The following is a 27,182-nucleotide window of genomic DNA, read 5'->3' as shown; positions in this document are numbered from 1 at the left end:
CCCTGGGCATTCAAATACATTGGTGTAATTTTTTTTTATTTAGAAGCCTTCAGAAATGAGGCATCTTAAAACAATAAGTAAGGCTGCCATATGACTTCAGTAAACTTGGATTCACAAGTTTTATTTGCTACAAAAAATGCCAGACTTGCTGGGGAAAGGTTCAAGGATGATTCTCATGTTATTGGTGCATATATTTTTCAAATAAGTAGGGGTACATGTCTGTGCAGTTTTTTATTTGGAGGTAAGCTGCAGTACTACACTGCAAACTCTGTTTGTGATCTGAGTTCAATCCTGACGGAAGTCAGCTTCAGGTAGCTAGCTCCAGGTTGACTCAGCCTTCCATCCTTCTGAGAATGGTAAAATGAGTACTCAACTTGCTGGGGGTAAAGTGTAGACAACTGGGGAAGGTAATCGCAAACCAGCCCCATAAACAAAAATTGCATTCCTCCACCTGTATGTGAAGTGGAACCCTCTCTTCAGTCTGCGTAGATCTAAGGGGCACAGGAGGAGTATGATATCATGCTGGCATTGTTGTATATATGTGTGTGTGTGCTTTTACACACACAAGAGGGGGTAATGAAAAAACAAATACATTTAGGAGGAAGGAATCTCATACACCATAATAAACTGCCTTACTGCTTTTGTGTATGTGCTGCATTGCAGGTTGAAGACTTTGGGTGAGAAATCAAGAGAAACCAAAATAAGCAAGCGAAGGTACTGTTGGAGATTTAAAACTTGTGACCACTGTTTTGTAAGCAGAATTACATTTATTAATTGAGGATAGTTTCTTGGTGTTTGCATGACATTGTGTAATGTTTTAATGCATGCCAAAGTTAATACATCGAAATTTCTGTTTATATTGCCAGAGTATATTACAGCTTCAGTTGGTTTGCAGCAGTGACACATCATGTGCTATAAGCATTCCATGGGGCACCATAAGCCCTTGAATCAGATCTGGGAACTGCCTAAACACTGAGCTGCTGTTAGTGGCAGCAATATGTAGATCTGCTGTAAAAACAATCCCAAGAATCCCTAAGCAAGTAGATTTATTGCAATTTCAAGAGGTTTAAATAGAGGGTGTTAGGCCTGTCACCACGCAACATATCCACTAAACATCCTCATTTACTAACACCATGTTGCAATTTTTGTTGTAGGAGTGTTCAGTGTGTGCCAGAGTTCTCTGCTGGATTAGATCTGTTGAGCAGGTAAGTTATTAATTTGTAAATGTGCACTACTGCATTTCACGTGTGGATATATGTCTGCTTATTTATTTGTCTGGACACTTGGAGAGTGGAAGGAAAAAGGTTTCTTTTCTGTACATCCTTTTAAATTTCTGTTAGATAATTCATTGTGTTTTTGTATTCATGTTTATTTGTATTGATTCAGTTGATTATTAAAATTTGCCTGTGACTTCATAGAATATAATTTGTATAAATGTATTTGGTTTTCTAGCGTTTAGAATTCTATTTTAGAAAAGATCTGTAGTCTCCCCTTGTTTTTTTTCCTTTTATTGTCTTTCCTTTCTTTTCTGTTACTGAAAAATAAAAAGTTTCTCAAACAGGAAAAGAAATGTGGTTCTAGCTTTTAATGTAAATCCCATACTATTTAAAATAGGCATGGTTCAGCAAGTTGTTGTTGTTGTTGTTCTTATTATTATTATTATTATTATTATTATTATTATTATTATTATTATTATTATTATTATTATTATTATTATTATTACTCAATTCTAATTTAATTAACTTTAATTTTAATTCTAATTTAATTTTAATTCTAATTCTAATTCTAATTTAATTTAATTTAGTATACCACCCCATCCCTGAACTGTGCTTATTTGGGTGAGTGCCAGTGGATTCACTAAAACTCAAGTGTGTAGGATTGCAGCATAGGTTTGGTTGGTGTTTATGGGCAAGTTAAGAACAGACTCAATATCTGCAGTGCAATGGTGATTATTTAAGCATATTGAACTTATATGAACTATTCCTACAGAGGCAGATAATTGTCTGTCTTAGACATTTGAAATTCTGTTTTGATTAATATTGAACTTGTTTCAGATAATTCCCAGGAACTGCAGTTCTATCTGTCAGCATGGCCAATTGGCCATGCTGGTAGGGGCTGATGGGAATTGTAGTTCCTGAACATCTGGAGAGCCGCAGGTTCCCTACCCCTGGACTAGCAGCAACTTTCACATTGTCAAGCAAAGAGATTTTCTTCAACACCTGCTTCTTCAACTGGAAATGCTATAGGTTGAGTATAAGATGTGTGCCGTGCATATATTTTACCACTTAACTGTAGCTTCTTCCTGAGGTTCAAGTTGGTAAGTCAGGCTCAGATTGAGAAGAATATTTTTAAAGTCTATTTTATAAGGCTTTTTTTCCTCTGTTTACCCAAGTTAAAATGCGGTTTGCTTTTTGAAATTGTAAATTTATGAACTTCTAAATATTCAAGTTTTTTTTATTCCTGTTGATTCAAGTCTTTGATTCCTGATCTAAACATCTTTGCTTTCTATTAAAACATGTGACTTTTGGCACAGGTTTTTATTTTATGGTTACTGAGAAAGACATAGGCTCATTCCGCACACGCAGAATAATGCACTTTCAAGCTGCTTTCAGGGCTCTTTGAAGCTGTGCGGAATGGCAAAAACAGTTGTGAAAGCAGCTTGAAAGTGCATTATTTTGCGTGTGCGGAATGAGCCATAGGGAATAAGTCTTCAAGACTTTCTCCCTGACCTCATTTCAGATGGTGATCTTAATCTTTCCAGAAATGTATTTGTGTTACACATTGTAGTTTTATACCACTGTACAGTAAAAAACACGAGACTGTTTCAGGATATTACAGAAACTATCTGGTGTCAGAAAGTTGTCTTCTTTCAGTAAACATTCACAGTTGAAGAAAAGTTGCTACTTAAACCTGTTTCCAAAATATCTGAATTTTATTCCTACCAATAAATGTTTATCCAGAATAGTACCCAGGTTTTGGTGTGATTAAAGCACAACTAATGATAGTGGAATGTGGTTCATTGTTTCTAAGTTCAATTTATAATTTTATTACTTTTTTTTGCAAAGGTATGAAGATATTTGGGCAGTCCTTCACAGAGGAACAAAAGAATGTGCAAAAATGGGAGAGGTAAGCCTCTTATAGAAATAATATGCAGAAACTTTGCTAAAATCTACTTAGTGTTTAGACACTTTGATTTGAGAAAGTTAAGTTGCATATCTTCATCTATAATGCATATTCACCAGGGAGCATCTGTTTGAAATAAACTTGATGTTCTTTGCATGGTTATGCCTTTCTGTACAGTTGTGAATTAAAAATTAAACTATTTAGCATGTTGTATCACAAGATGATTTTTAGAACTTTTTTAAAGATCCTGAATCCTGTGGATTACAAGAAGTTGTGAAACCGAAGACCATTTAGTGGGCAGGCCTATAATGTGGTCTCAAACGCTGTTGGAGTCATAAACAGGAATAGCTTGGGGAACATTTGCTGTGGGACATATGATGCCATTGCCACAAGACAAAAGAGCACACATGTCCCCATCGCTTTGTTCTCTGAACATAGACATAATGCAATGTTGTCCACTGCATTTCTGTAAGTGCCACTTCCAAATTGTCAGGGAATAATTTCTCTTTATCTCCAGCAAGCAGGTAACTGCAGCTTATAAAACTTGAAAGACCGCAATCCCATGTACACTTACAGAGGAGCACAGTGGTGTGTATTTTGGGTTACTGTATTGTACTGAAGTGACTTGCCACATTTACTGGAATGCATGTGGCGCATAATGGAAGCATTGTTTTAACAGACTAGGAAATGCACTCATCCTTATAAACCAGTCTTTACTGGGAAGACAAACTTGCTTTTCGCAGCTGTACATTTTGGCACTTTATTTAGATGTGCAGAAGTAATTAGGATTAGAATGTTGGTTAATTGAAGGGTCAAATATTGCCAGCTGACTAGCAGTTAACCACCCATTGCTGTCTGATATTCCGTGAAGCTCAGAATGCTGCTATGTAGACAGCAACTTGCCTTGGTGATGTCACAGGCAAGTTGCTGTCCACATAGCATTCACGGACTATCGGACAACAGTATAACAGTCCTGGGGAAACGGGGGGAGTTGCACCAGGGCTGGTGCAGTCACGGAACAGCCATGCTGCCTCCAAAGAGACTGGCTGCACTGTGGACAGCAAGCCAAAAGTGATGCTGCCCTTTCCCCTGTGAAAGAGGTCTATGTAGCTCAGTAGGCTGTGCCACTGATTTTGCTGGTGTAAGTCAGTGCTAGCAAATGGGTTTGTTCCTGGGCTGAAAGAGTTCAGGAAGCCGACTAAAACCAACTCTGTCCCCAGAAACATCCCTTTCGGTGCAGGCATGGGTTCCTGTGCCAGAGGAGTGCTACCACCAAAGCTGTGCTGGAACTTGGGAGTCACATAGCCGCACGACTCACCTCCACTAGCAGAAATTCCCTTACATCACCATGAATACCAGGGTCATACTATCCCCACCCCCCAACGATTGCACTGTAAGCGTCATTTGTTAGTAAGAGCAAAAGTGTGGCCTGTCTTTTCGTAGCCATGCAACAACTTGTTGGGGAGACCTAGCAGCATAGCTGAGTTTGTCCTGCTGGCTACCTGCCGGCATAGTGGAAAACAATAGCAATATATACAACAAGAATGGGATTATGAGCTAGGAAATTCAAAACAAGTTGTATATAACTATGCAAGGCATGTATTATGTACTACTATCATGCAAAATTGAATCATATATTACCCATAACTAACAGGTAGTATAAATACTGGTTTACTATATATGCAATAAATAAAGGGAAAATCAACACGTAATATATCATCAACAACCTGGACGCTTGGAGCAGCTGTCAGCGCCACCGCCTACCGCTTGCTCCTGTCGTGGTTGGCGTTTGGTAGTCGCTATCGGCATCTTTGCTGCCCGCTGCTGCAATCAAGATCGCTTAATCCATCATCATCAGATACACCTGTGCATGATTTCCACAATAATCACTTACCTGACTCTCGTTTTGTAACTGCGAGTACAACATCATGTTCTCGGACCACAGAACTTGGGCTTTTATCAGCCGAGCTCATAGGCTCCTTTACATCAAGCGTTTGACTGTGCTAATATACCACCGAAGAATCTTTATACTGGAATTCACAGATGAGGATCATCATTGATCTGCAGACGTTGTTGATGATATATTACGTGTTGATTTTCCCTTTATTTATTGTATATATAGCAGGCAAGTATTTATACTACCTGTTACTTATGTGTAATATATGATTCAGTTTTGCATGATAGTAGTACATAATACGTGCCTTGCATAGTTATATACAACTTGTTGTTTTGAATGTCCTAGCTCCTAATACCTGCCAACATATCCAGAAAAGAAGGGCTGTCCTGCTTCCTCTTAAACCTGATGCCTTAAAAATGTACTGTTACTTCCTGTTTTCGCAAAACTCGTTGTTAGTCATTGAGTAACTTTGGTCTTATGTTTGGCTTTGAATACTACAGTTGGTGGATAGTGAAGTAGTGATGCTTTCTGCACACTGGGAGAAGAAAAGAAGTAGTCTCCTAGACCTTCAGGAGCAGCTCCAGCAAATTCCTGTTTTTTTAGCTGATTTGGAATCGACAACAGCTAGCCTGGGTAATCTTGTTTGCATATTTAAAACAGTTTTAGCAGGCATTTTAATAATTGGGAGTTGAGACTGCGTGGAATGGATAATAAAAATGCTGTTCCTGAGGTTTTTAAAATTTCTTGCTTTCGAAGCTTTCCTGACGATTCTTGTTTCAGTTTTCCTGGCCGTTCTAGGATGTCTATTTTACAGTGTTACTATTCTTATTATCTATTTCGGTAGATATACATCTCATCTTTCCTGCATAGAGTAATGGTCTGTATGTATCTTTCCAATACCCTTCTTCTCTTGCTAGAGAGAAGCTGAGGTAGATGGAGTGGCTGAAGGTCTCATAATGATCTTCATAACTAAGCTTACAAGCCCTGCATCTGCTGGCAAGCTCCATTGCCCTTCACTGTTCTCAACAGTGTCTAGAGAAAACCCCAAACCAGTCTCATCACTGACATTGCTATGCCTGTTCTGGGTACAACTGGAAGTGACAAAGGGTAGCTCTAGGAATCAGTGGATACCATAGTGGTAGAGTTTCTGGCAGTTCCTGGAAGTACACTTTTTCATTTCTTGTATTTCACGGATTTAATCCGCCCCCTGAATGTCCCTGCCCTCAGATTCTCTCTAAATCAAGTTAAAGCTTGCTTACCTGGAAGTAAACCCTATTCATAACTGAGTAGGGTTTTGTTTCTGTGTGTTCATCCAAGCCTAAGCACTATTCCCTGTACCAAACTAGACAAACTATATTTCAGTAGGATGTTGTGGGTTTTCTGGCCGTGTTCCACTAGTATTTTTTCCTAACGTTTCACCCAAGTGCCTGTGGCTGGTGCATCTTTCAGAGGTGATCTAATGACAGCCTAGAACATGCACTCCTATGGGAGAGAATCCACACTACCCGCAAAGAACACGAACATAGACAAGGAGCTGTTATTCCTCCATATCAGCTCTAGTCAAAAAATAAGCATCCAAGACTGGGATAAAATTGATCACCTACAGAAAAATGGAGAAAGACATGGCTAACCACACTGAAAGACGGAAACAAAGATCCTCTGAAGATGCCAGCCACACATGCAGGCGAAACGTCAGAAGAAAATACTACTGGAACGCAGCCATATAACCCGGAAAACCCACAACAATCCTTGTGATTCTGGCTTTTGTGAAAGCTTTTGTGAAAGCTTTGGACAATACATTATATCTCAGCATTTTTGAGGCCACATTCTTCTGTATATGCATGGGAAGTAAGTTCCAGTGAACAGAAAGCTGCTTCTGAGTAAATGTGGAAGAGTAGGCTGTGACTCTTAATATTACCCTACCTGATTGGTGTTCTGTCCAAGTGCATTTATTCAGAGTAAGCGTTATCATCTTTTACTAGTCTATACCTAGACCCTTTAGTGGTTTACTCACCACATCCAAAATAGAAGTGACACTCCTTTTATCATCCTGGTAGATCTTGTCACTTATTCAGGGAGGATAAACTCAAAGTACATCATTTCTAGCTGCAAATTGAGGCTAGTTTATGCTATGTTTCAATATTTTACTCTGGCAAGCCTTTTACCAAAATGACATTCTAGCTCAGGGAATCAGCGTTTTCCAGATTAAAATTAGGGAGAATTATACCCCATCAGTTCTTCTGTCAGCATTGGCTACCAATTGGCCATGCTGGTAGGGGCTGATGGGAATTGTAGTTCCTGAACATCTGGAGAGCCGCAGGTTCCCTACCCCTGTTCTAGCCAGTTTTTAGGATTATACTACACTTGATAGAAATTGCAGATAATTTTAATAATGTTTTGCAAACAAACAACCCTCTCATCTATTTGTCATCTCATCTGGAAAACGCTTTCAAATGCAAGGAGATGCTTTAAAAATTGCATAATTTATTGCTGGGAAAAAGCACCCCTGTCGTGTAAACTGTGTTTCTGTGAATTCCCACTAGGGGATGCTCAATCACTGTTCTTTTACAAATCATTCCCTGGACAGACTACATTTCTGTTTTATTACCTGACTCTATTACTCTTGTCTCTATTGTGAATTGCAGGGCCTCTTTTAAAACAGGAACAGCCTCATGTAGTGTCACCGTGCTAGATCTTTTGGGTATATTTACATTTTGCAAAAGAATAAGTGGGCATATTTAGAAAGCAAGCCTATTAATCTTTAATATAAATATTAAGTGTTGAGGATATAAGCAGTTATGTAAATTTTAATAAAACTGAGTCCTCGGGAAAAGGCTTTGTTCTGCTTTCCTTATAAATGGCATTGCCTAGTTATGGTGTGTCTCTCTCTGTGTGTTGTTGCTTAGAAATCCAGATACTTACACTCAAGAAGCTGCTATGTGAGTAGGCTATTGAGAAGGAAAGTGTGGTTTCATTTTAGATTTTTTCCCAAATCCATAACCTTAAAACATTGTACGATGCCTTTAAATACTTGGAATGAGATAACTAGTCTGGAATTGGGATTTTGCTTCTGGGGATATGTATAACATTCAGCAGCGGACACAGTAGGATATATTTCGACACTTAATAGTTTACGTTAACAGGACACTGTTAACTGGATATTGCAAGCACATATCTACAGACAGACTGTTTCTAAAACTCCTTCCTATGGCAGTTCCTCAAACAATGATTATCTTCTAGTTCATATTGAGTGGCCATAGGTGTTCAACAGAAGCTTCACTCTTCCTGCAGGAATAGGTGGATCTCCGTTGTCATGGTGAGTAGGGAGGACAGAAGCATTGACTTTTGTCAGGCAGGAGTACTGAGTGAGAAGAACCCATAGTGGGAAGCTCAGTATGGAAGCCTAGACATTAGCAGACAGACAAATATAATGGGACTTTTTAAGGAGGGCAAAAGAAGACACAGGAGGAAAGAAAGTGACTTTTTAGGGAGAGCTACTGTTGGTCTTTCAAAACTTGTATTATTTATTCTGGATTTTTCTGCATTGTCATTTTCTTCATATGTAAGTTCCTGTTTCTTCAGCGTGTTTGTGTATGTTCTGTTCTTCAGGTGTTTTCCTCTAGTGTTCAATTTTATATTACATTGGTTTATATCTGATACATTTCCCTTCAGATTTAAAATGCAGTTTTTATGCTGGGCGTAAATTGATGTAATATCAGATCAGCCGTCTGGAGGAACCAAGACATGGGCAAATCCCTCCCCCCCAAAAAAAGAAAGAAAGAAAGAAAGAAAGAAAGAAAGAAAGAAAGAAAGAAAGAAAGAAAGAAAGAAAGAAAGAAAGAAAGAAAAGAAACAAGAACTTTCAAGCAAGGAAAATGCAGAGAATGCAGAAAAATCCTCTGTCTGACAGTAGCTCTTCAGGGTCTTGGGTAGAGGTTGGCCAACATTACCTTCTACTTGATCCTTTTTAAACTGGAGATGTGGGACTGAACCTGTGAACTTGTGAGCTTCTGTAAACAAAATAGATTCTCTGCCCCTGATCCATTCTGTTCCCCTCCTCCCTTTTTTTCCTTCTCTAACCACTGTGAATAGATGGGAATAGCCACAGTAGGTAGTAATGGAGAATCACCATGCTGTTTGGCCTATTCTGACACTGATATTTTGTTACAGTTCAGTTGGAAGCAAATTTTAAGGAAATGGAGGACCATTTATTAAATCTCGAGGATCTCTGTGGACAGTGTGAATTGGAAAGATACAAGCATATACAAGCACTTCAGCTGGAAAACTACAAGAAGACTAAGCGGTAATTCGAAGTGTATTGCTCTTTTAACATTTTGCCCTCGATTTAACTGACTGGTAAGCCTTAAGTTCCATACGCAAGCAAGGGACGATCTTCATTTGTCACTCACTCTTTGTGACTGAGGAGTTGTGCCTTGCAAATTTGCACATCCTTCAAGAAAAGGGATTAATCTTTTTCCTATTAGAACTCATTCTGGCCCCCACTGGCGAAGGGATTTAGAGATCTGTTCTGTGGCAGTCCAGCTTCTTATACCTATCCCAGTAATATGGAGAAGCTGGATGTAGGTCAGGAACAGCTGGAAAAAAATCAAAGTAAAAGCAGGATTTGAGTCCAGTAAGCAGTGAAAGTGAGAGCCGTCTGTTTAATTTTGTATGCCTAGGAGGTCTTTTATCTTGTTACAGTTACAGGATAGCTTTAAAAGGGGCTTGGACAGATTTATGGAGGAGAAGTCGATTTATGGCTACCAATCTTGATCCTCCTTGAATCTGAGATTGCAAATGCCTTAACAGACCAGGTGATCGGGAGCAACTGCAGCAGAAGGCCATTGCGTTCACATCCTACATGTGAGCTCCCAAAGGCACCTGGTGGGCCACTGCGAGTAGCAGAGAGCTGGACTAGATGGACTCTGGTCTGATCCAGCTGGCTTGTTCTTATGTTCTTATGTTCTTATCTTAATGCTGCTGTTCAGTTTAGTATGGTGATAGCATATATAGCTTTTTTGACAGTAGGTTTAAGTCTAGGTAAGTCTTAGTGAATATTCATTACTGGCAATAGGGCTAGAATCTCCTCAATACTGTTGTCATAGAACTCGGAAACTGATCTGAATTTTGATTGAACCACACATTTTTGGTATTGCCCTTAAAAATTGCTTTTTTGTTGTTGTTCTGTACAGCTTTGCAGTTCCTTCAGTCTAAGTCTGTTGACTTCAGTGGTCTCCGTCAGCAGTCACTTTGTATAGACTGCACCGTTAGACATTCAGCCTTTTAAGAATAGCAGCGTCTGGATTTGTCATATTAGTCATTTTCTGTCAACATTGGTCTGATTCATAGAAAAGAGCATTGCGTAATTATGGCAGGCTTGATTTGTTTGGCACAGATGGGAAAATAAATACCACTAACAGCAATCAGGTCCAGCTATTTCTGGACGAGCTAAGTGATAAATGTGTTCATCAAGTTGTCAGTCAGCCCTCGGGAGAAATTGCAGTGTTTGGTTTACTGCTGGCATCTAAAAAGAATACGATAAATGGCTATGAGGGATAAACTTGGATCAAGGAGTAATAAGGTTGTTCAGTTTGATTTAATTGGAAAGCCAGCGAGAACTGCAATTGAAGCTAAGTTAGTTCATTTTTTTAAAGGCATCTTTTTAAGAAGCTCTGTAGACTAATTAGTGAGGTCAGTTAAATTCCAGAGCTTACAGCTTTGATGTTGGCTGGCATTTCATGCACAAAGGTTGCAATATTCACATCAAATGAGATGGCAAAACTGAACAGGACAAGCCTTTAAGGTTCAGTTGGATAGATAAAACTCCAGGTTTTCGTGGCAAAAAAGAATAGCAAAGTGCTTTTGTTGCCATGGGTTGTCTGTTCAACAATAAATCTACATTCTTAGGAGGCAGTGGTATTCTCAGACCGGTATATAATGCTTCCCAAAAGAAACAGAAATCTCAGATACAACCATATTTTCAGAATAAACTTCTGCTAAGCCAAAAAAAGGGGACTTGTATTTGTTTTAGACCCTTTCCTCAGATTCTATGGTGGGTTTTTTTTGTGTGGTATGAATTCCAGAGGGCAAGCTATATTGGAGCGAAAACAAAAAGCAAACTGATTTATTTCAGCTTAAGTCTTTGTGAGCTAGAGCCCATTTCATCAGATATAAAAAGTGAGTCCTTAGTCAGCAGATATATAAAAACACATGGACGTGGAAAAAAATTGAACAATGGTGTTAAAAGGCCATGAAATGCAAAATGCACAGTGTGGCATACCTATGTAAAATTAAAAAGAATGCTAGGTTTCATTACACAATGCTGCGGTCAACCCAATCAACGGGGGGTGGGGGAGAATAGTTTTGCAGTGGCTGGGAATGGCGTAGCCACGCTACCTCCAAAGAAGAATGCGGAGAGGAAACTGCCTGTTGTATTTTAATGGGCTACTGCTCCAGGGCTGAAAACCCTCTGGAAGCTGATTGAAGTTGGCTTTGCCCCTGGAATTCCCCCATCATCATAGGCACGGTCTCCTGCAGCAGAGATGTGCCAGCCTAGAGGCAGCACTCATGGCTAGGTACCACGGAGCTGTGTGGCTCACCCGACCCCCACTGTTAGTGCCCCTCTCGAGGGTGTAGGTGTCACTTATGCCATCTGGACTCCACCAACCTCTCCCCCTCCCCAGTGGATTGCACCGTGTGTCTTATTTTCATCTACATTTGCATATCAAAACCGACTTTAAAGAATCTTTCTTAAATCTTCCCCTTTCTACTTTAATTCTCATCTGGGCCTTCCATCATATATCTGCAAAAGGCACTCCATTTTCCTGGAATTCAGGTTTTGGTCTGTTGTGTACGTAGGATGTTAGACTTGCTATGACACAATATTCTGCCAGTTTGTGTTTTCATTCTTCCAGAGTTGGCCATTTATCTTGCCTCTGTTACCACATATTTGAATAATTCATTATACATTTTCAGCATATTGCTTGGTAAATACTTAATAACACACAGTGCAACCTATGGGGGGAGGGGGGCAAAAGGGCTGTAGAGCTGGTGTTTTCCCCAACCCCCCCCCCCCAATGGATTGGACTGTCTGCGTCCATTGCTAACTTAATTTATAAACTCTTTTGCAATTCATCATGGGTCCAGTGTTTTCTTGCTTTCTTGATGCATCTATATTTTGGCATTTCCAGCAATTCCCACTGCAGTTTTTGCTATACCTTTGGGTGAAATATACCATCTATATACCCTGTTCAGGATAAAGATTGATTGTAGATCAATCCTCGTCTTCCTGGAACAACTTCTTAGCTGAATGCTCTGCTGTGGTCCTAGTGCCTACCTTGTTCATCGGTCCCCCCATCCACCTTAGAGCTCTCTAATGTATTTTATCGTGCCCACCATTTTCTGCAAGCTTCAGGAGGCTTCATGCTGCCGCCGCCATTTTCCTTGTTTGCAGGAGTTTCCTCTTCTTTCAGCTCTCCCAAGGGCCATTGTAATGTAAAAAATAAATGAATAAAGTTTTTTGTTTGTTGTTCCTTTTAATCCTCTGCACAGGTCTGTCTTTTCTTTTTTTTAAGGAGACACCATGAAGCTTCGTGGAGTTGATATAGGAGACTCTCAGGTCCTCAGAGGACTGGTCTACCTCCCATTAAGACGCATTGGGCAGGTCTACCCAAACCGAAGGCAGGTCTACCCAGTGCTTTTTAGTGGGAAGTAGACCAACCCTCCAAGCACCTCAGCTTCTTACATGTAATATAAGAGCCAATGGATATTCTTTCCTTCTTTAATGTTTTGCCAGATTTTTCCCCCCTGGATTATCAATCATGTTCTCAGATAATATCTGTTATCCTTCTTATGTTTCTTTATTTTTTATTTATTTATTTTTTATTTATTATCGTATTTATATACCGCCCCATCCCCTGAGGGCGGTGAACAACAAAATGATGTTACATAAAGAATCGTAACAATAAATAGGTAATATAAAATACAGCGTCATTAAAACATAAAATTACAGCATACCACTTGGCGTCCAGTATAAACTATAAATAAAACCCCTCCCAGAGAGGGGGACGGCAGGTCTAGGTGTCACAACTCCCCAGATGTTAAAAAGGGAGTGACTCCCCAGATGTTAAAAGGGAGCAACAAAGAGGGCGCTCACCCTCAACAGCTGGCTCCTTCCTAAAAGCCCGCTGGGTGGAAACAACTCGGGCTTACAGGCCCTGCGGAATCCTCCTCCGAGATCCCTCAAGCGAGGGCCTCGGACACAGTTGGAGGAAGAGTAGTTCCACCAGGCAAGGCCAGGGCCGTAAAAGCCCTGGCCCGGGTAGAGGCCAGCCGTGGTCATTGAGGGGCCGGGAACCACTAGTAAATTGGCCTCCCTCGCCAAGCCGCCAGAGGGCCGGTAGGGACATATGGGGTAAGGCAGTCCCTCGGAGCTGTACGCAGGCCCCAGGGTGCGTAAGGCCTTGAAGGTTAACACCCATACCTTGTGGATGATCTCGGAATTCCACTGGGGAGCCAGTGCGCAGCTGGCGCAATACAGGCTGAATATGGTCGTGGTAGGCACCTCCTGTAAGTAAACACGCTGCTGCATGCTGGACCAGCTTTAACTTCCGGACCAACCGCTGCAAGCGGGCAGGCCAGCGTTGAGCGCATCATACCACAATAGTTCAGCCTGGAGGTGACCTTTGCATGGATCACAGTGGCCAGGTCCGCTTGGGAGAGGAAGGGGGCCAGCCGTCGGGCCTGACGGAGGTGGAAAAACGCAACCCGGGTTGTATGGGCCACCTGGGTCTCCATCGAAAGAGACGAATCCAGGTGGACCCTCAGGCTGCGGACGGAGGGGGTCGGTGCCAATAAGGCCCCCTCCCACTCCGGCGGCTAGAAATCCCCAACCTCTCCCCCACGCCCTAGCCAGAGGATCTCCGTCTTTGATGGGTTTAGTTTTAACCTGCTCTGTCGCAACCAACCAGCAACCGCCTCCAAACAATGCTGCAGTAAGCATCAGCTGAAATATCAGTGACAGTATTGGAGGTCTTATTTTGCTTCTACACTGATACTTTACTCCTAGTAGACTGTATCTCAAAATATGTTTCCCGTCTAGATCTGAATTGTCCTTAATTATTTCTTGATCCGTAGATAATTACGTGCACCTTTTTTTGCATCTGTTTCCAATTTTACTATTTTTCGACTGGGATCAACAGTCTAGCCCACAGGTGTCAAACTCGTGGCCCTCTAGATGTTATGGACTACAGCTCCCATCATCCCCTGCCAGCATGATGCTGGCGGGGATGATGGGAACTGTAGTCCATGACATCTGGAGGGCCGCGAGTTTGACACCTATGGCTAGCCCATCAACCAAATTAGTGCAGTAGCTTCACGGAGCAGCTTTATGTTTGATACTGCTGAACCTGGTATAGAAAGTAATCATTTGAACCGACTGTTGTGGGTTTTCTGGGCTGTGTGACTGTGGTCCGGTAGCTTTTGCTCCCAACATTTTGAATTATTTGAAATTTATATAATTAGTTTTATATATACTTGTCAGATTAACTAATTGTTCCTATAAGTTATAATAATAATAAATTCTTTAAATTAAAAAAAAGTGAGGAGAGCTAAGTAATCAGCCTCAACAGCTGAAATGAATAATAATGCGGTATCCCTAGTTAGTTTTAGCTAATTAAATACTGATAGTGGGAGAGAAAGTGCTAATGACTTCCCACATAGTAGTCTTTATCCTTAAAGATTTATCTTCCCATGAGAACTGCAGGTTACATTTTTTAATTAGTAGTTCCTAGTTCCCTGAACCGACTTGCTTTTCCCTGCAAGAGCTGCGCTTTAAACAACAGCAGGAGCCAAGTTGGACTTGGGATCACAGCTTGGGGGAAAGGAGATTACCTACCTCCCCCCCCACCCCACATGCCATTTCCTAAGCTGGAAGGCCTTCAGGGAGATATTTGCCCCATTTTGGAGCCTTACATTCTATGGTGTAACAGGCAGTTTGGCTCTAAGTATGCTAAAATGCTCCCAGCCACAGTTCTCAGATTTTTGTCCAGTTTCCATTCATCCATGTGTTTTCTTCCCCCTTTCAGCTAAAACGATTGACAGTTTTCCTGAGAGTCTGTGCACATTTATTGAAAAGAATAGCGTGCATTTACTTTTATGCACTAGTCTTTAAAGAATTCTCTGAAAATATTTAAAAGAAGTGCCTGTTTAAGTGTACACTTTTCTCCAGTGTACAGTGTGTAACACAATACCTCCAATTTTGAAGTTGTCAAGGTAGCTTTTGATAATTCGACAATTTTGGGTTTCTTTTTTTTACAAGCGTCTCTCCATTCATTGTAGCTTCAGCTTCCAAGTATTTCTAAAATTGAGAGCTCCCTTGACAGTGGAAGTGGTTGCTCCAACAGCTGGAATTCACTTTACTTCTAAATCAATACATTGATTCCAATCAGTGACGTAGGTATAAAAAATTTTGTGGGGGGTGGGGGGCACCCCCACCCGCCCCTGGGTGTGTGGCCACACCTCCCCAAGCCCCGCCCCCAACGTCAGTGTTTTTAAAAGCAGCCCTTCGAGGCCAGGGATGGCAGACTCCCCTGCCCTGCCCCCCCCCCCCACTGGCTGGGCTCCCAGCCATCAGTCCCTTCTGCCCTCCCCTCCGGGCAGAGGCGTAGCTAGGAAAAAATGGAGCCCGGTGCAAAATCTGAGTTTTTTTGCGGGCCCCCTATGGGCGGCCACTGTGCTGCTGGAATCCACCCTCAAACAGCATCACTTTCAATGGTGTTTAAACTAGGGAGCCCAGATTCTCCTTTTAAATCCACCTTAAAGGGAGAATCTGGGATCCCCAATTAAAACAACATTGAAAGTGATGCTGTTTTGGGGTGGATTCTCCTCCACTCTGAAGCAGCATCACTTTCAATGTTTAAACTGGGGACCTCAGATTCTCCCTTTTAATCCAGGCCAAAGGGGGTGGATTTGAAAGGAGAATCTGGGGGAATTTGGGGGGTACCTGTTGTTAGGCATGCAATTGTTAATCTAGCAGCACCAAACTTTCAGGGTATCTTTAGGAGACCCTCCTGATGATACCACCCAGGCTTGGTGAAGTTTGGTTCAGGGGGTCCAAAGTTATGGACCCTCAAAGGTGTAGCCCCCATATTCTATTAGCTCCCATTGGAAACAATGGGGGATGGGGCACCCTCTTTGGGAGTCCATAACTTTGGACTCCCTGAACCTCGCCAAACCTTGGTGGTATCATCAGGAGAGTCTCCCAACAAATCCCTGAAATTTGGGTGCTGGTAGCCTAGAAACTGTGCCCCCTGCAGGCCAAAAACTGAAAACACATTTTAAAAAATACAAAAAAACACAGACAGGGGTGGGGGGGGGGCAGAGCTTCGGACATGTAATGCGGGGAGGGGGTTGAAGGGGGGGGGAGTCCTTGATTCCAAGTAAACTGAGGATCAGTTACCAGTTGGAAATTCAGTTTGAAACTTAAGCATTCATGTATGGCCTTGTTTGTGTAAAGCTGATTTGTTTGCCATGTTGTATATCCATGATGAAAGGTACAAAAGTAGCTGTGCTCTACTTTTGGGTTTGTTCACTTATCTGCAGGTCAGCAGGAGCAGTGACCTTTGCTATTTATCCCCTCTTCCATTTCCTGGGAGTCCCCTGTCTCCCAGAACCAATATTTCAGGGATATTTTTGGTAGCAGTGGGAAAGGGGGAGGCAATCAAGTTGTACTCTGGAAATGGAAATCCTTCAGTGGAAATCTTTATGGGATCCAAGCCTACAACTGTTCACTAAAGATTCTTTATAGGGGTTTACCTTATTGCACATCATCTGGACCTCAAAATATTGCCAGTTTCAGGACACAAGTGGGAATGTGAAACCTCAGTAAAAATAATTTCTTGTTGTTAAAGGCTAAGTAAGACTTTGCATACTCTTACAGAAGGACATTAGATTTAAACTCTTGCATTAATATAAGTTGGGAAAGCTTTGTTTCAATTACCTGAGGTTAGGGAACAGATGTTACCAGCTGTTAGGAGCAGAGGCTTCTACTGTTATCAAGGGACCCTGGAATGCACTTCTTGATTGAGTGCATTGTAGTTAGTTTCTAGAAATAGATGCATATATTTTGAGTACTATGTTTGGTGTTGCAACTTGGTTCATAGTAAACTGACGGTTTTAAATTATCTGTTTAATTGCTTGATTATTTATTATTAGCTCTTGTTTGTTAATTGATTTATGGCTGTAGATTAGTGTGTTTGTTTATGTGTGTGTAAAGTGCTGTCAAGTCTCAGCTGACTTGCAGTTTGCAATGCAAGAAACTTTCAGAGGCGATTGCAATTGCCTACCTCTGCATAGTGACTCTGGAATTTCTTGGTGGTCTCCCATCCAAATGCTGAACCTGGGCCGACCCTGCTCAGCTTCTGAGATCCAATGAGATTCAGCTATCTAGGGCCATCCAGGTCAGATTAATACACTGTATTTAGTAGGTGGAGGCAATATGTAAACAAAATATGAAAAGCTTTTTAAAACAAAGTTCACTTGAGTCCTTGTGACACTGTTTAAAATTGTCCCCATTAATCATCAATCTGTTGGGAAGTCAATAGTCTGCACATCTGCTTAAGGAATTGCAGCTGTTGTCACCAGAGGAAATGTGAAGGTAGCAGAGCTAGTTGGGATTGAGTACCATATATACTTGCGTGGTATAAGTTCTGTAGCTCAACATATGAAAGCTTCGAGGCACCTAATTTTACCACAAAAAACTGGGAAAACTTATTGACTCGCGTATAAGTTGAGTGTGGGAAATGCAGCAGCTACTGTTAAATTTCAAAAATAAAAATAGATAACAATAAAATTACATTAATTGAGGCTTCAGTAGGTTAAATGTTTTTGAATATTTATTTCAAAGAAAAACAGTAAACTAGCTCTGTAAGTGGAAAAGAGGGTCAACAAAAGTAATATGGTCTCAACAATAACTTTAAAAGTACAAAAACCTTAGCTCAACCAGCGACCAAGCTAAAACACAGGAGTTAAAATTCTTCAAATGGATTTTTGTCAGAGGAGGAATGTTTATGTTAGCAGTACCAACATTTCAGAGTATCTTTAGGAGACCATCCTGATGATTCCACCCAGGTTTGGTGAAGTTTGGTTCAGGGGATCCAAAGTTATGGACCCTCAAAATGTAGCCCCATCTACTATTAGCTCCCATTGGAAACAATGAAAGATGGGGCACCCACTTTGGGGATCCATAACTTTGGACACCCTAAACCAAACATCACTAAACCTGGCTGGTATCAGCAAGAGATTATCCTGATGATATCTTGAAATTTTAGTGCTGCTAGCCTAAAAACTGCACCCCCTGAAGGCCGACAAAGCAAAAACCCTAAAAAATTTTTTTTACAAATATCTGACTTGTGTATAAGTTGAACGGGGCTCTTTCAGCACAAAAAATATGCTGAAAAACTCGACTTATACACGAGTATATACGGTAAGTTCTTTTTCCAATGTTCTCTCCCTGATCACCTTGACCTACAAGGATATTTTCCTGTGGGTGCTGGACAAAGTGATGGAGAAGACTTGAAATACTCTTCAGCTCCTGTGGTTGATAAAGATTGGGGGGGGGGGGGGCAGGCACTAATCATACTCATTTAAAAATACTGTACATTCTATTTGATATAGATTCCTACCCCCCAGACTAGATGAGTCAATCAAGCAACACAGTTGTAACTCAAGATCGTGACTCATCTCACTATCTGATCTGGGATCAGTAACTGAAGACATCATGGTGGGTTGACATGGTTACCTGGCTTAGGGCTGTTTAGCTTAGAAAAAAGGCAGGTAAGAAGAGACATTATAGAGGTCTATAACATACCTGGTGTGGAGAGTGTGGACAAGGAGGAGCTTTTCTCTCTCACACACAGTACTAGAACAAAGGGGTCATCTGCTGAAGCTGAAGGGTGAAGGATTCAGAGCAGACAAAAGTTAGTATCTCTTCACACAATGCATAGTTAAATTGTGGAACTCCTTACCTCAGGATGTAATGGCTGCAAACTTGGAAGGCTTTAAGAGGAGAGTAGACATATTCATGGAGGGTAGGGCTATCCATGGCTACTAGTCAAAATGAATACTATGTCTCAGAAAAAGATGTTAGTATAGTCAGTTGAAGTGCAGCAGTCAAGAAAATAATATGCTTCTGCATTAGACTATAGTCCCAAATGGATGTGAGAATTATTCATTTTTATACATTGCCTTTGTCAAAATCATTATTTTGTGCATTATTGAACATTGAGACAAGAGCATTTATAGTTCATTGACTATCACTTTCAATCTTTCAAATGGATGGGTGGGAGAGCAGAGCTAGGTAGGCCCTAGGACCCAGGCGGAGCAGTCTACACAACAAAGAAAGTCCAGCATGTTGAGTTCTGTGGCAGAGGAATATATAACCATACTAATATCTTTTTCTGAGACAGACTATAGTCATGATGCAGACCTTTGTTTCAAGTATCAGAGGAGAATGCTTACTATATTAGGTGCTAGGAAACAGGCATGATAATGCTGCTGCTGTTGTCTTGTTTGTGGGCTTCCTAAAGGCGTCTGGTTGGCAACTGTGTGAACAGACTGCTGGACTTGATGGAGCTTGGTCTGATCCAGCATGGTTTTTTATGTTGTTACAGCTAATCTTGAATGAGCGAAAGACAGTCCTTAATGTCTGACTCTCTTTTGTTGGCTTCCACTGCCCAATTTTCCTTATCCTGTTATGGAAACAATTCTGCACATCCATCTCCCAGGTAGAACTAATACAACTTTTGAAGGCAGTTTATAGTTCTTGTTCCTGGTAAGTTTTTGTTCAAACTCTAAGGAAACAGTGGTTTTTGTAACATATTTACAGAAGATTGCCATATCTTACAATCTACCACTTGTCCTTTTGACCCGTGCCCTTCCTGGTTGGTGAAAGCTGGAAGGGAGGAGCTACATAACCACTTGTTGGAGATTGTCAGTAGCTCCCTTGAGCAAGGAGCTTTCCCGGGTCAGCTTAAAGAGGCAGTGGTCCACCCGCTCCTAAAAATACCTCAGTTAGATCCTCAGGATCCGGCCAATTACCACCCAGTTTCAAACCTTCCGTTTCTGGGTAAGGTAATTGAGCAAGCAGAGGCGGATCAGCTCCAGCAGTTCCTGGATGATGCAAACGTATATGGTTCCTGGTTTTAATTATGTGATATTAGTTTTATACTGTGTTTTAAAGTCGTATTTTATACTATGGTGTTTTAAAAGTTGTATTTATATTATGGTTGTTCACCACTCTGATCCCCGCGGGGGAGGGCAGTCTATAAGCCCAATAAACAAACAAACAAACAAACAAATAAATCCTTTCCCCCTTTGCCTTCAATGTTCAATACAGAATCAGGGACAGAGGGAGAGGAAACTGCGCCCGGGGCATGACCTACTTGCGCGCCCCCACCCAGGCCCTGCCCCGATCTGCCCACCCCCCACCCCTGGGGAGGGGGGACTGGGGACGATTTTCCACCCCCACGTGACCTCCCCCCGTCCTGTTGCAGCTTCGCCACTGTACAGAAACTGTTAACCTTTTTTTGCTTTATTCTTTTTCAGGAGAGAACTTGAGATCTTCAAAGGTAAGTTCAATTTTGAAGAACATCTAATACAGTCTTTAAAAAGAAGGAACTTAGCCTAACTATATATGGCAACTTTTTCATTTTTGGTATAATAACTTTTGTTTCAGCATCAGACCCAATGCCTCTGGACACTCCAGTTGTCTGACTTGACTTGTCTTGAGCTGCCTTTGTGGAGACAAAGCTCTTGCCTTGCTTCATTAGCTATATATTTTTATTCTTTAAAACAACAGTAGAAAGGCAATGTGGGGGGCTTCCTTTCCTTGGAGAGGGAAGAGTTAGAGATATACACAGACTTCTCATTCACCGTAGTCACCTGGTACGCGAACATAATACCGAATGGAGATCTTACTATGTGCAGATACCAAGCTTATGGTGGAGGTGATTGATCTCAGTGTTGTAATTTGTATGCTGCTGCATTGGTGTTTGGGCCTGCACAAGCTGTTGAGAGCAAATACATGACAGAATGTAAACGTATCCTCCATATCTGTAAAATTGTCATCACTTCCAAAAGTGAAATTTTGTTGTATTATCCTACATGTCAGTTTCAACAGATAACAAGCGACACAGATTTTATAAAGTGTCACTTTAACTCAGTATTGAAAATACCTGTTTGCTGTCACCGTTTAAATGCAGATGATACTGGCAACTGGTCAAAGAGAAGGTAAATCTAACTTGTGCCGTTGAGTAGTGAACTTTTCATGCATAAAATGATCGATATGAACAACTAAAACAGTAGACCTATTTTTAGGTGTCTTTTAAGTGGAAGACCCTATATTAGGCTGTCTTCTGCTATATGAAGTCTGTAGTAACATATATTCAGGTTGTGTTTGTTATCTTAAGTATTTGGGCATGTCTCTGTACAAAAATACAAGTTTTACCTGCAATGACAATACTGAGCAAAAAATTACCATTTTTAGACTTTCTTGTTTCATATGAGAGAACTTTCCTTTCCTTGTTAAGCAGTTACTGCAGTTCTTAAACTAACCTGACGCATCAAATGTCCATGATTTCCTAATTATGTAACCAAATGAAAACTTTTCAACTATAAGGTACATGAGATTCTGTTCTTCTAGTTCAGGGGTAGGGAACCTGCGGCTCTTCAGATGTTCAGGAACTACAATTCCCATCATCCCCTACCAGCATGGCCAATTGGCCATTCTGACAGAGGCTGATGGGAATTGTAGTTCCTGAACATCTGGAGAGCCGCAGGTTCCCTACCCCTGTTCTAGTTGAATGGGCAAAATAAGTTATACCATATATTTATTATGGTTTGCATGCAGCTGAAACATCTGTGGATGAAAGAGATTTTCATCCATTGGGGATGACTTCCTTTTCTGCCCATTTGAGGTCCTTCCCCACAGTGCTCCTGGACAGCTATTCCTGAGGGATAAGAGCCTTCCAAGAAAGGGAGAGTAGAAGGTCTGAAGAGAGTGGGGGACTGACAAAAATCACCCCCGCCCATTCTGTCTGTGGAAATTCTTTGTAGGGTCCAGCACAGTGACTAGAAGAGTCAAGGGCCAGTTACCCACTGCTGACTGTTCCCGGCCTTAGTTCGAAAAGTTGGGCCAGAAGCACTCTTGCTTTCCATGTGGAAGGAAGTGTGGGGCAAGAGGAAGCTCATTGGGACAAGACATCTTGCCCCCACACACCTCCTCTCTCAGCACGCTGCAAAAAGGAAGTGCAGCAGAACAAGTATTCTTGCCCCAGTGCGCGTCCGGTCCCACCACGTGCCCCAGCTCCGGCCAAGATTTACTGTGTGAAAATCTAGTCTACTTTTTACCTTCAACCTTCAAAAAAAGTATCAGAAATGTTTTGTGTTCCGTAATGATTTTGGACCAGAGGTGAGAAGTGATTTTTAAGACTGTTTGTTGTGGGCTTTCTGGGCTGTGTAGCCGTGGTCTGGTAGATCTTGTTCCTAATGTTTTGCTTGCATCTGTGGCTGGCGTCTTCAGAGGTTTATCGCAGAGTCTGTGATACACCCCTGAAAATGCCAGCCACAGATGCAGGCGAAACATTAGGAACAAGATCTACCAGACTACGTCCACACAGCCCGGAAAGCCCACAACAACCGGATGAATCCGGCCGTGAAAGCCTTTGACAATACATTGATTTTTTACTCAGAAATAGCAGTGTGATATTGAATAGTTTGGAGCAGTGGGTTTAGAGCTCAGAGACGCATTCTGCAGAAGCTCAGATTCAATGTACATGTTTTCATTTGTGAAGAAAGAAACAAAACAAGGGCCTCTAAATAGGAAGGCAAATGGCAATGATAATATGAATAATTATATAAACCAAAATTTTGTACCCACTTTATTCAATATTTCTTTGCGTTAATGGATACGCTGTGGGATCCAGTATTGGGAATAGTTTTGTAGTTTTGTCCATATTGCACAGATAGTGTAGGTGAAGCCTGTTTGTGTGGTCACATAAGAATTAGGCTCTGCTCTTCGTACCACATACGGATTCCGTCTGTATTTAAAAGGGTAACCTGTAACCTGTATTTAAAAGGGTAACCTGTGAATGTCTAACTTGCTTGTTTACATGTCCAGCTATAACCTTTCTTACAACACTTGTTGATGGTTGCCAAATTATTTGCCCATTTAATTACCCAGTTTTAAAAATCTGACTGGTCAGAGCTTAGCTGTGCAAATCAACAAATATCTCTCAGCATACTACTTGTTAATATTTCCTGCAGAAAATGATACAGAAAGCTTCCAGTTTTTGTACAAGAATTCCAAAGTGCACCTTGGCTTTTGAGAGAGGGTGGGATTATACTGCTCTGCACCAGATTTGGCAAACATTCCTGTTGGCTTAGGAGCCTCTAATCGCTGTCAAGTGTCTGTCTCAGGGTAATAGTGCCTTCCTAAATGTCACATCCAGCATATATAAGTACAGTGGCACACTAGATGAAAAATTCCCGTGAATGTGTTGGTACTGATTTTGCAGGGGTTGTTTTTCGTAAGTTCTACTAGAACCGTCCTTTTCTGTGTTTGTTTATACTTGGGAGAAGAAGTTAAAACATGAGAGGGTTAATTTGTTCAATATTTCTGTGTCTGACTGGTTGAATTTCCATCAAACACTTCTTGGGACTGCTACCCTGAGTAATTGTCCAGGAAAAATAGTTTGCATTTATTGTTTCTACAATATGTACTGTGTCTCTTTTACAATTTGTAAAAGAGCAAGAGCACTGTGCAGAATTCCATTTTTGACAGCATACATTTTCCATTGCCTCTTTGCCATGATTGCTGTACTCTACTGAAAATGGCTGGTTACTGTTAATAACTGGGGCAGCGAAGAGAAAATAACCACTGTTTCAAATGGCAATTTTTACATGTATTAAGTTCAATGGCTTTTTGCTTCATTTAGCGGCACTGTAGCCTGATATTCATTGACTGTACCTTGACACTAGAAGGTAATAAATAGGTGGTAATTGCATATTTCGTAAAGACTTTATTAAAGCATCCATGTCATTTTGTGTGGCGGTATTTATCATCTCTGTTTTGTGCCTCTCAGGTGAGTTTTTTCCTGCTGATCCATTTGTCAGTTGTGTTGAAGGGAATATGGGATAAATAATCAGTATAGCCAGTCTGCCTTAAACAGTACCCAAGGTAGACACAGGTTCAAAGAGACCTGTGTACATCTTACATTCTTCTCAGGAGGGGTGGGATAAAAATGGAAGAAATTTTCTAAAATAATTAGATTCTTCTTTTCCTTTCTACTGATTTGGTAGCCTGAATAGAGCTTTCCCATGGCGTTTGTTCAAGTGGTGAAAGGAAAAGGTTCATTTTCCTTAGTGGTGGTGAAGACAACTTTGCAATGTTGTTAAAGATTTATTTTCTACCGCCAAGGAACATGGTGCTGCCGCCTAAGCAAAAATCATTTGGAATTGCTATTGTGTCTATCCAAGGGAAGAGTGATGCTGCATCTGAAACCTAAACTGGTTGTCAATGAGAGAGGTGGTAAAAACTACCCTTTTACTTCCTTTTTGCATGGAATACCAAGTAGGTATTGTTTAAGGGATGATTGGGATATGCCAACCTGTTTTGGTGGCATCTGCATGTTCCAATGGTGCCCACGTTCAAAGATTAAAGTTACTGCATTTGGATGAAACATGTTTAGTTATATGAGGAGACTAAAAATGTTTCGAAAAAGGTTTGGCTAAAATCCAGCAGTGAAGCTGGAAGCCCTGTCCCAATGTTAGGGAGAAAGCAAGACAGACTGGAGATGGGACAGTGTGCTAGACTATTAGTGTGGTTAGCATTGGAATCCGTGGCTGTGCTCAGGTAACTGTGATCAGTTCATGCTGCTGGCTACCTTCTCAGTATACTCATCTTTCTCTGTCCTGTCTGATCTCATCCTCTTCAATGTTTGTTTGGCTGCTTGCCTGTTTTAGTGGGCCTTTTCTCTAGAACAGGGGTCTTCAACCTGCGGCTCTCCAGATGTTCATGGACTACAATTCCCATCAGCCCCAGATGTTCATGGACTACATTTCCCATCAGCCATGGTGGCAGTGGCTGATGGGAATTGTAGTCCATGAACATCTGGAGAGCCGCAGGTTGAAGACCCCTGCTCTAGAAGGTGCTTCCAAGTGTCCTTTCTCCAGTGTCCGCACCACTATCAAGTCAGCAGTCCCGGTGGAAGCACAGTCACCCTTGAAGGTGATCCATTTACTGACCATGACCAAGATAAACCCCCAGCTCTGCATTAGAAGGGGAAGCCAATTCTCACTTCTCCCGTTCATTTTCTCATTGGGGCACTCCTTGTCCCTTCCAGTGGAGATATCAGGAGGCAGCATGTGAACTATCAGAACAGCTTTTATCGATCATAGAGTAGTGACACCAGGACATCCTCATAGAGTTGCCAGCATATTCTGTATGCATGTGATAGATGCATCTCTACCCATCAGTTCATCTCCATGTTTGTAAAACTGCATACTGTGTATCAGTGTCATGTATCCAGGTTGGCTGCCCTGATTTCTGTTTGACTTTATCTCACTTTTCATTCACTCTGGACACTCGAAGTGGTTTACAAAGAGAAGTATGAAGAATAGTGTTTACATGAAGACATTGATCCCCGTAGGCCCCTGTGCATGCTTGAAGCAGGGGATACCCTGTTTCCCCGAATATAAGACATCCCCAAAAAATAAGACATAGTAGAGGTTTTGCTGAAGTGCGAAATATAAGGCATCCCCCGAAAGTAAGACGTAGCAAAGTTTTTGTTTGGAAGCATGCCTGACGAACAGAACACAGAAAAATAAGGCAGCTCCTGAAAATAAGACAAAGCTCATCTTTGGGAGCAAAAATTTATATAAGACACTGTCTTATATTCGGGGAAACACGGTAAGCTGCAGTGTCCCAGTCTGTTGCTGGCCATGCCTCACAGCTGCCAACAAAGAGCCATTTGGCACGTGCTTCTGGCCCAGCTCAGGCTTCCAATACCTGCAGCATGGGAAAGGAACAGATGCTCTATGGAGGTCAGATTCTCCAGGCTCAGGTGTTGCCAGTTCTCTCTCCTCCTTGCAGCTCTGACCCAGTATCTGCAATAGGAAACCGTTCCATCTTTGCTGCAGGAGACCTCGCTGTGCATGGCATGGTCTCTGGAGGGAACTGTCCTTGCCTCTTGGAGTGCTGGATGGCTGTCTGTGAAGACTCAACCTATGGTGAGTCTGACAACTGGAACAGACAGTAGCTCTTCCTTGAGTCCTAGATTCAAATCCTCCCTTTGGCATAAAGCTCACTGAGTGATTTTAGGCTAGTTACTGTCTGTCAGCGTAACCAGCTTTACAAATTAGTAAGTTGATGGGAGGAAAGAATTATTGGGAGAGGCAGAATCATGACACTGAGTTGGGGTTGGGTATCAAGGAATGAAGAATGAACTTCCCAATTGCTGAACTTCCCAATTGCATGCCATCCCCCCATGTCTGTATTTACAATGCACAAATAAGCTTGTGAACGCTTGTTTCAGCCCTGGGCGTGGGGAAGTATATTACTAGTAAGATAAGACAGTCATCTGCCTTGTAGGGTTATTAAGCAGGGCCATAACAACTGTTAATTTTGCCGAAAGGGAAGCCAAATCAACAGTAGCTATCTGAACTGAAATCTCTTTAGTAGTGGTTTAAGCAGTGTAATAATTCACTGAAAGTTGGATTGTCAAATGTTAGCTGTTAGTGCATTCCTCAGCAGCATATTTTCCACCCCTTTCTTGAACAGCATGTGGTATGCTCCCAGATACAGGCATGCATTCTGGTACACCATCTCTGACAGCTTGCATTCAGCTTGTGCAGAAGCAGTAGAAGGAAGTGCTGTGGATCAGAAATGCTATGTGAATGATCATTCGGAAAGTGGCGTATCCTGTGTTGGGGGAGAGAGTGGCTGGCATCGTTTGTCTTTCTGTATCAGGGAAGATGCACATCATCGGAGCTGCGTCGTAATTGGAGGTTTCGCTTGACCAGCACTGTGCTACTTGCTTGTTTTTCTCTGCCATGTCCTCTCCAGGAACCATCGAGAATAATCAGAAAAATTCTTGTAGGTGAAAGT

At 41.6% G+C, this 27,182-nt stretch overlaps 1 protein-coding gene across 1 annotated transcript in view; it reads left to right on the top strand.

Moving 5' to 3' along the window:
• Nucleotides 1–27,182, top strand: part of DTNBP1 (dystrobrevin binding protein 1) — a 61,515-nt gene that overhangs the window by 4,176 nt on the left and 30,157 nt on the right. The window contains exons 2-7 of the mRNA XM_048507605.1: nt 664–714; nt 1,155–1,205; nt 3,066–3,126; nt 5,521–5,653; nt 9,191–9,323; nt 20,624–20,646. Coding sequence (XP_048363562.1) covers nt 664–714; nt 1,155–1,205; nt 3,066–3,126; nt 5,521–5,653; nt 9,191–9,323; nt 20,624–20,646 — 452 coding nt within the window. The remainder of the gene's footprint in view (nt 1–663; nt 715–1,154; nt 1,206–3,065; nt 3,127–5,520; nt 5,654–9,190; nt 9,324–20,623; nt 20,647–27,182) is intronic.

This window comes from Sphaerodactylus townsendi, linkage group LG09 (assembly GCF_021028975.2).
Source record: "Sphaerodactylus townsendi isolate TG3544 linkage group LG09, MPM_Stown_v2.3, whole genome shotgun sequence".
In the NCBI taxonomy this organism is placed as follows: domain Eukaryota; kingdom Metazoa; phylum Chordata; class Lepidosauria; order Squamata; family Sphaerodactylidae; genus Sphaerodactylus; species Sphaerodactylus townsendi.
This window is presented reverse-complemented; position numbering and strand designations above follow the sequence as displayed.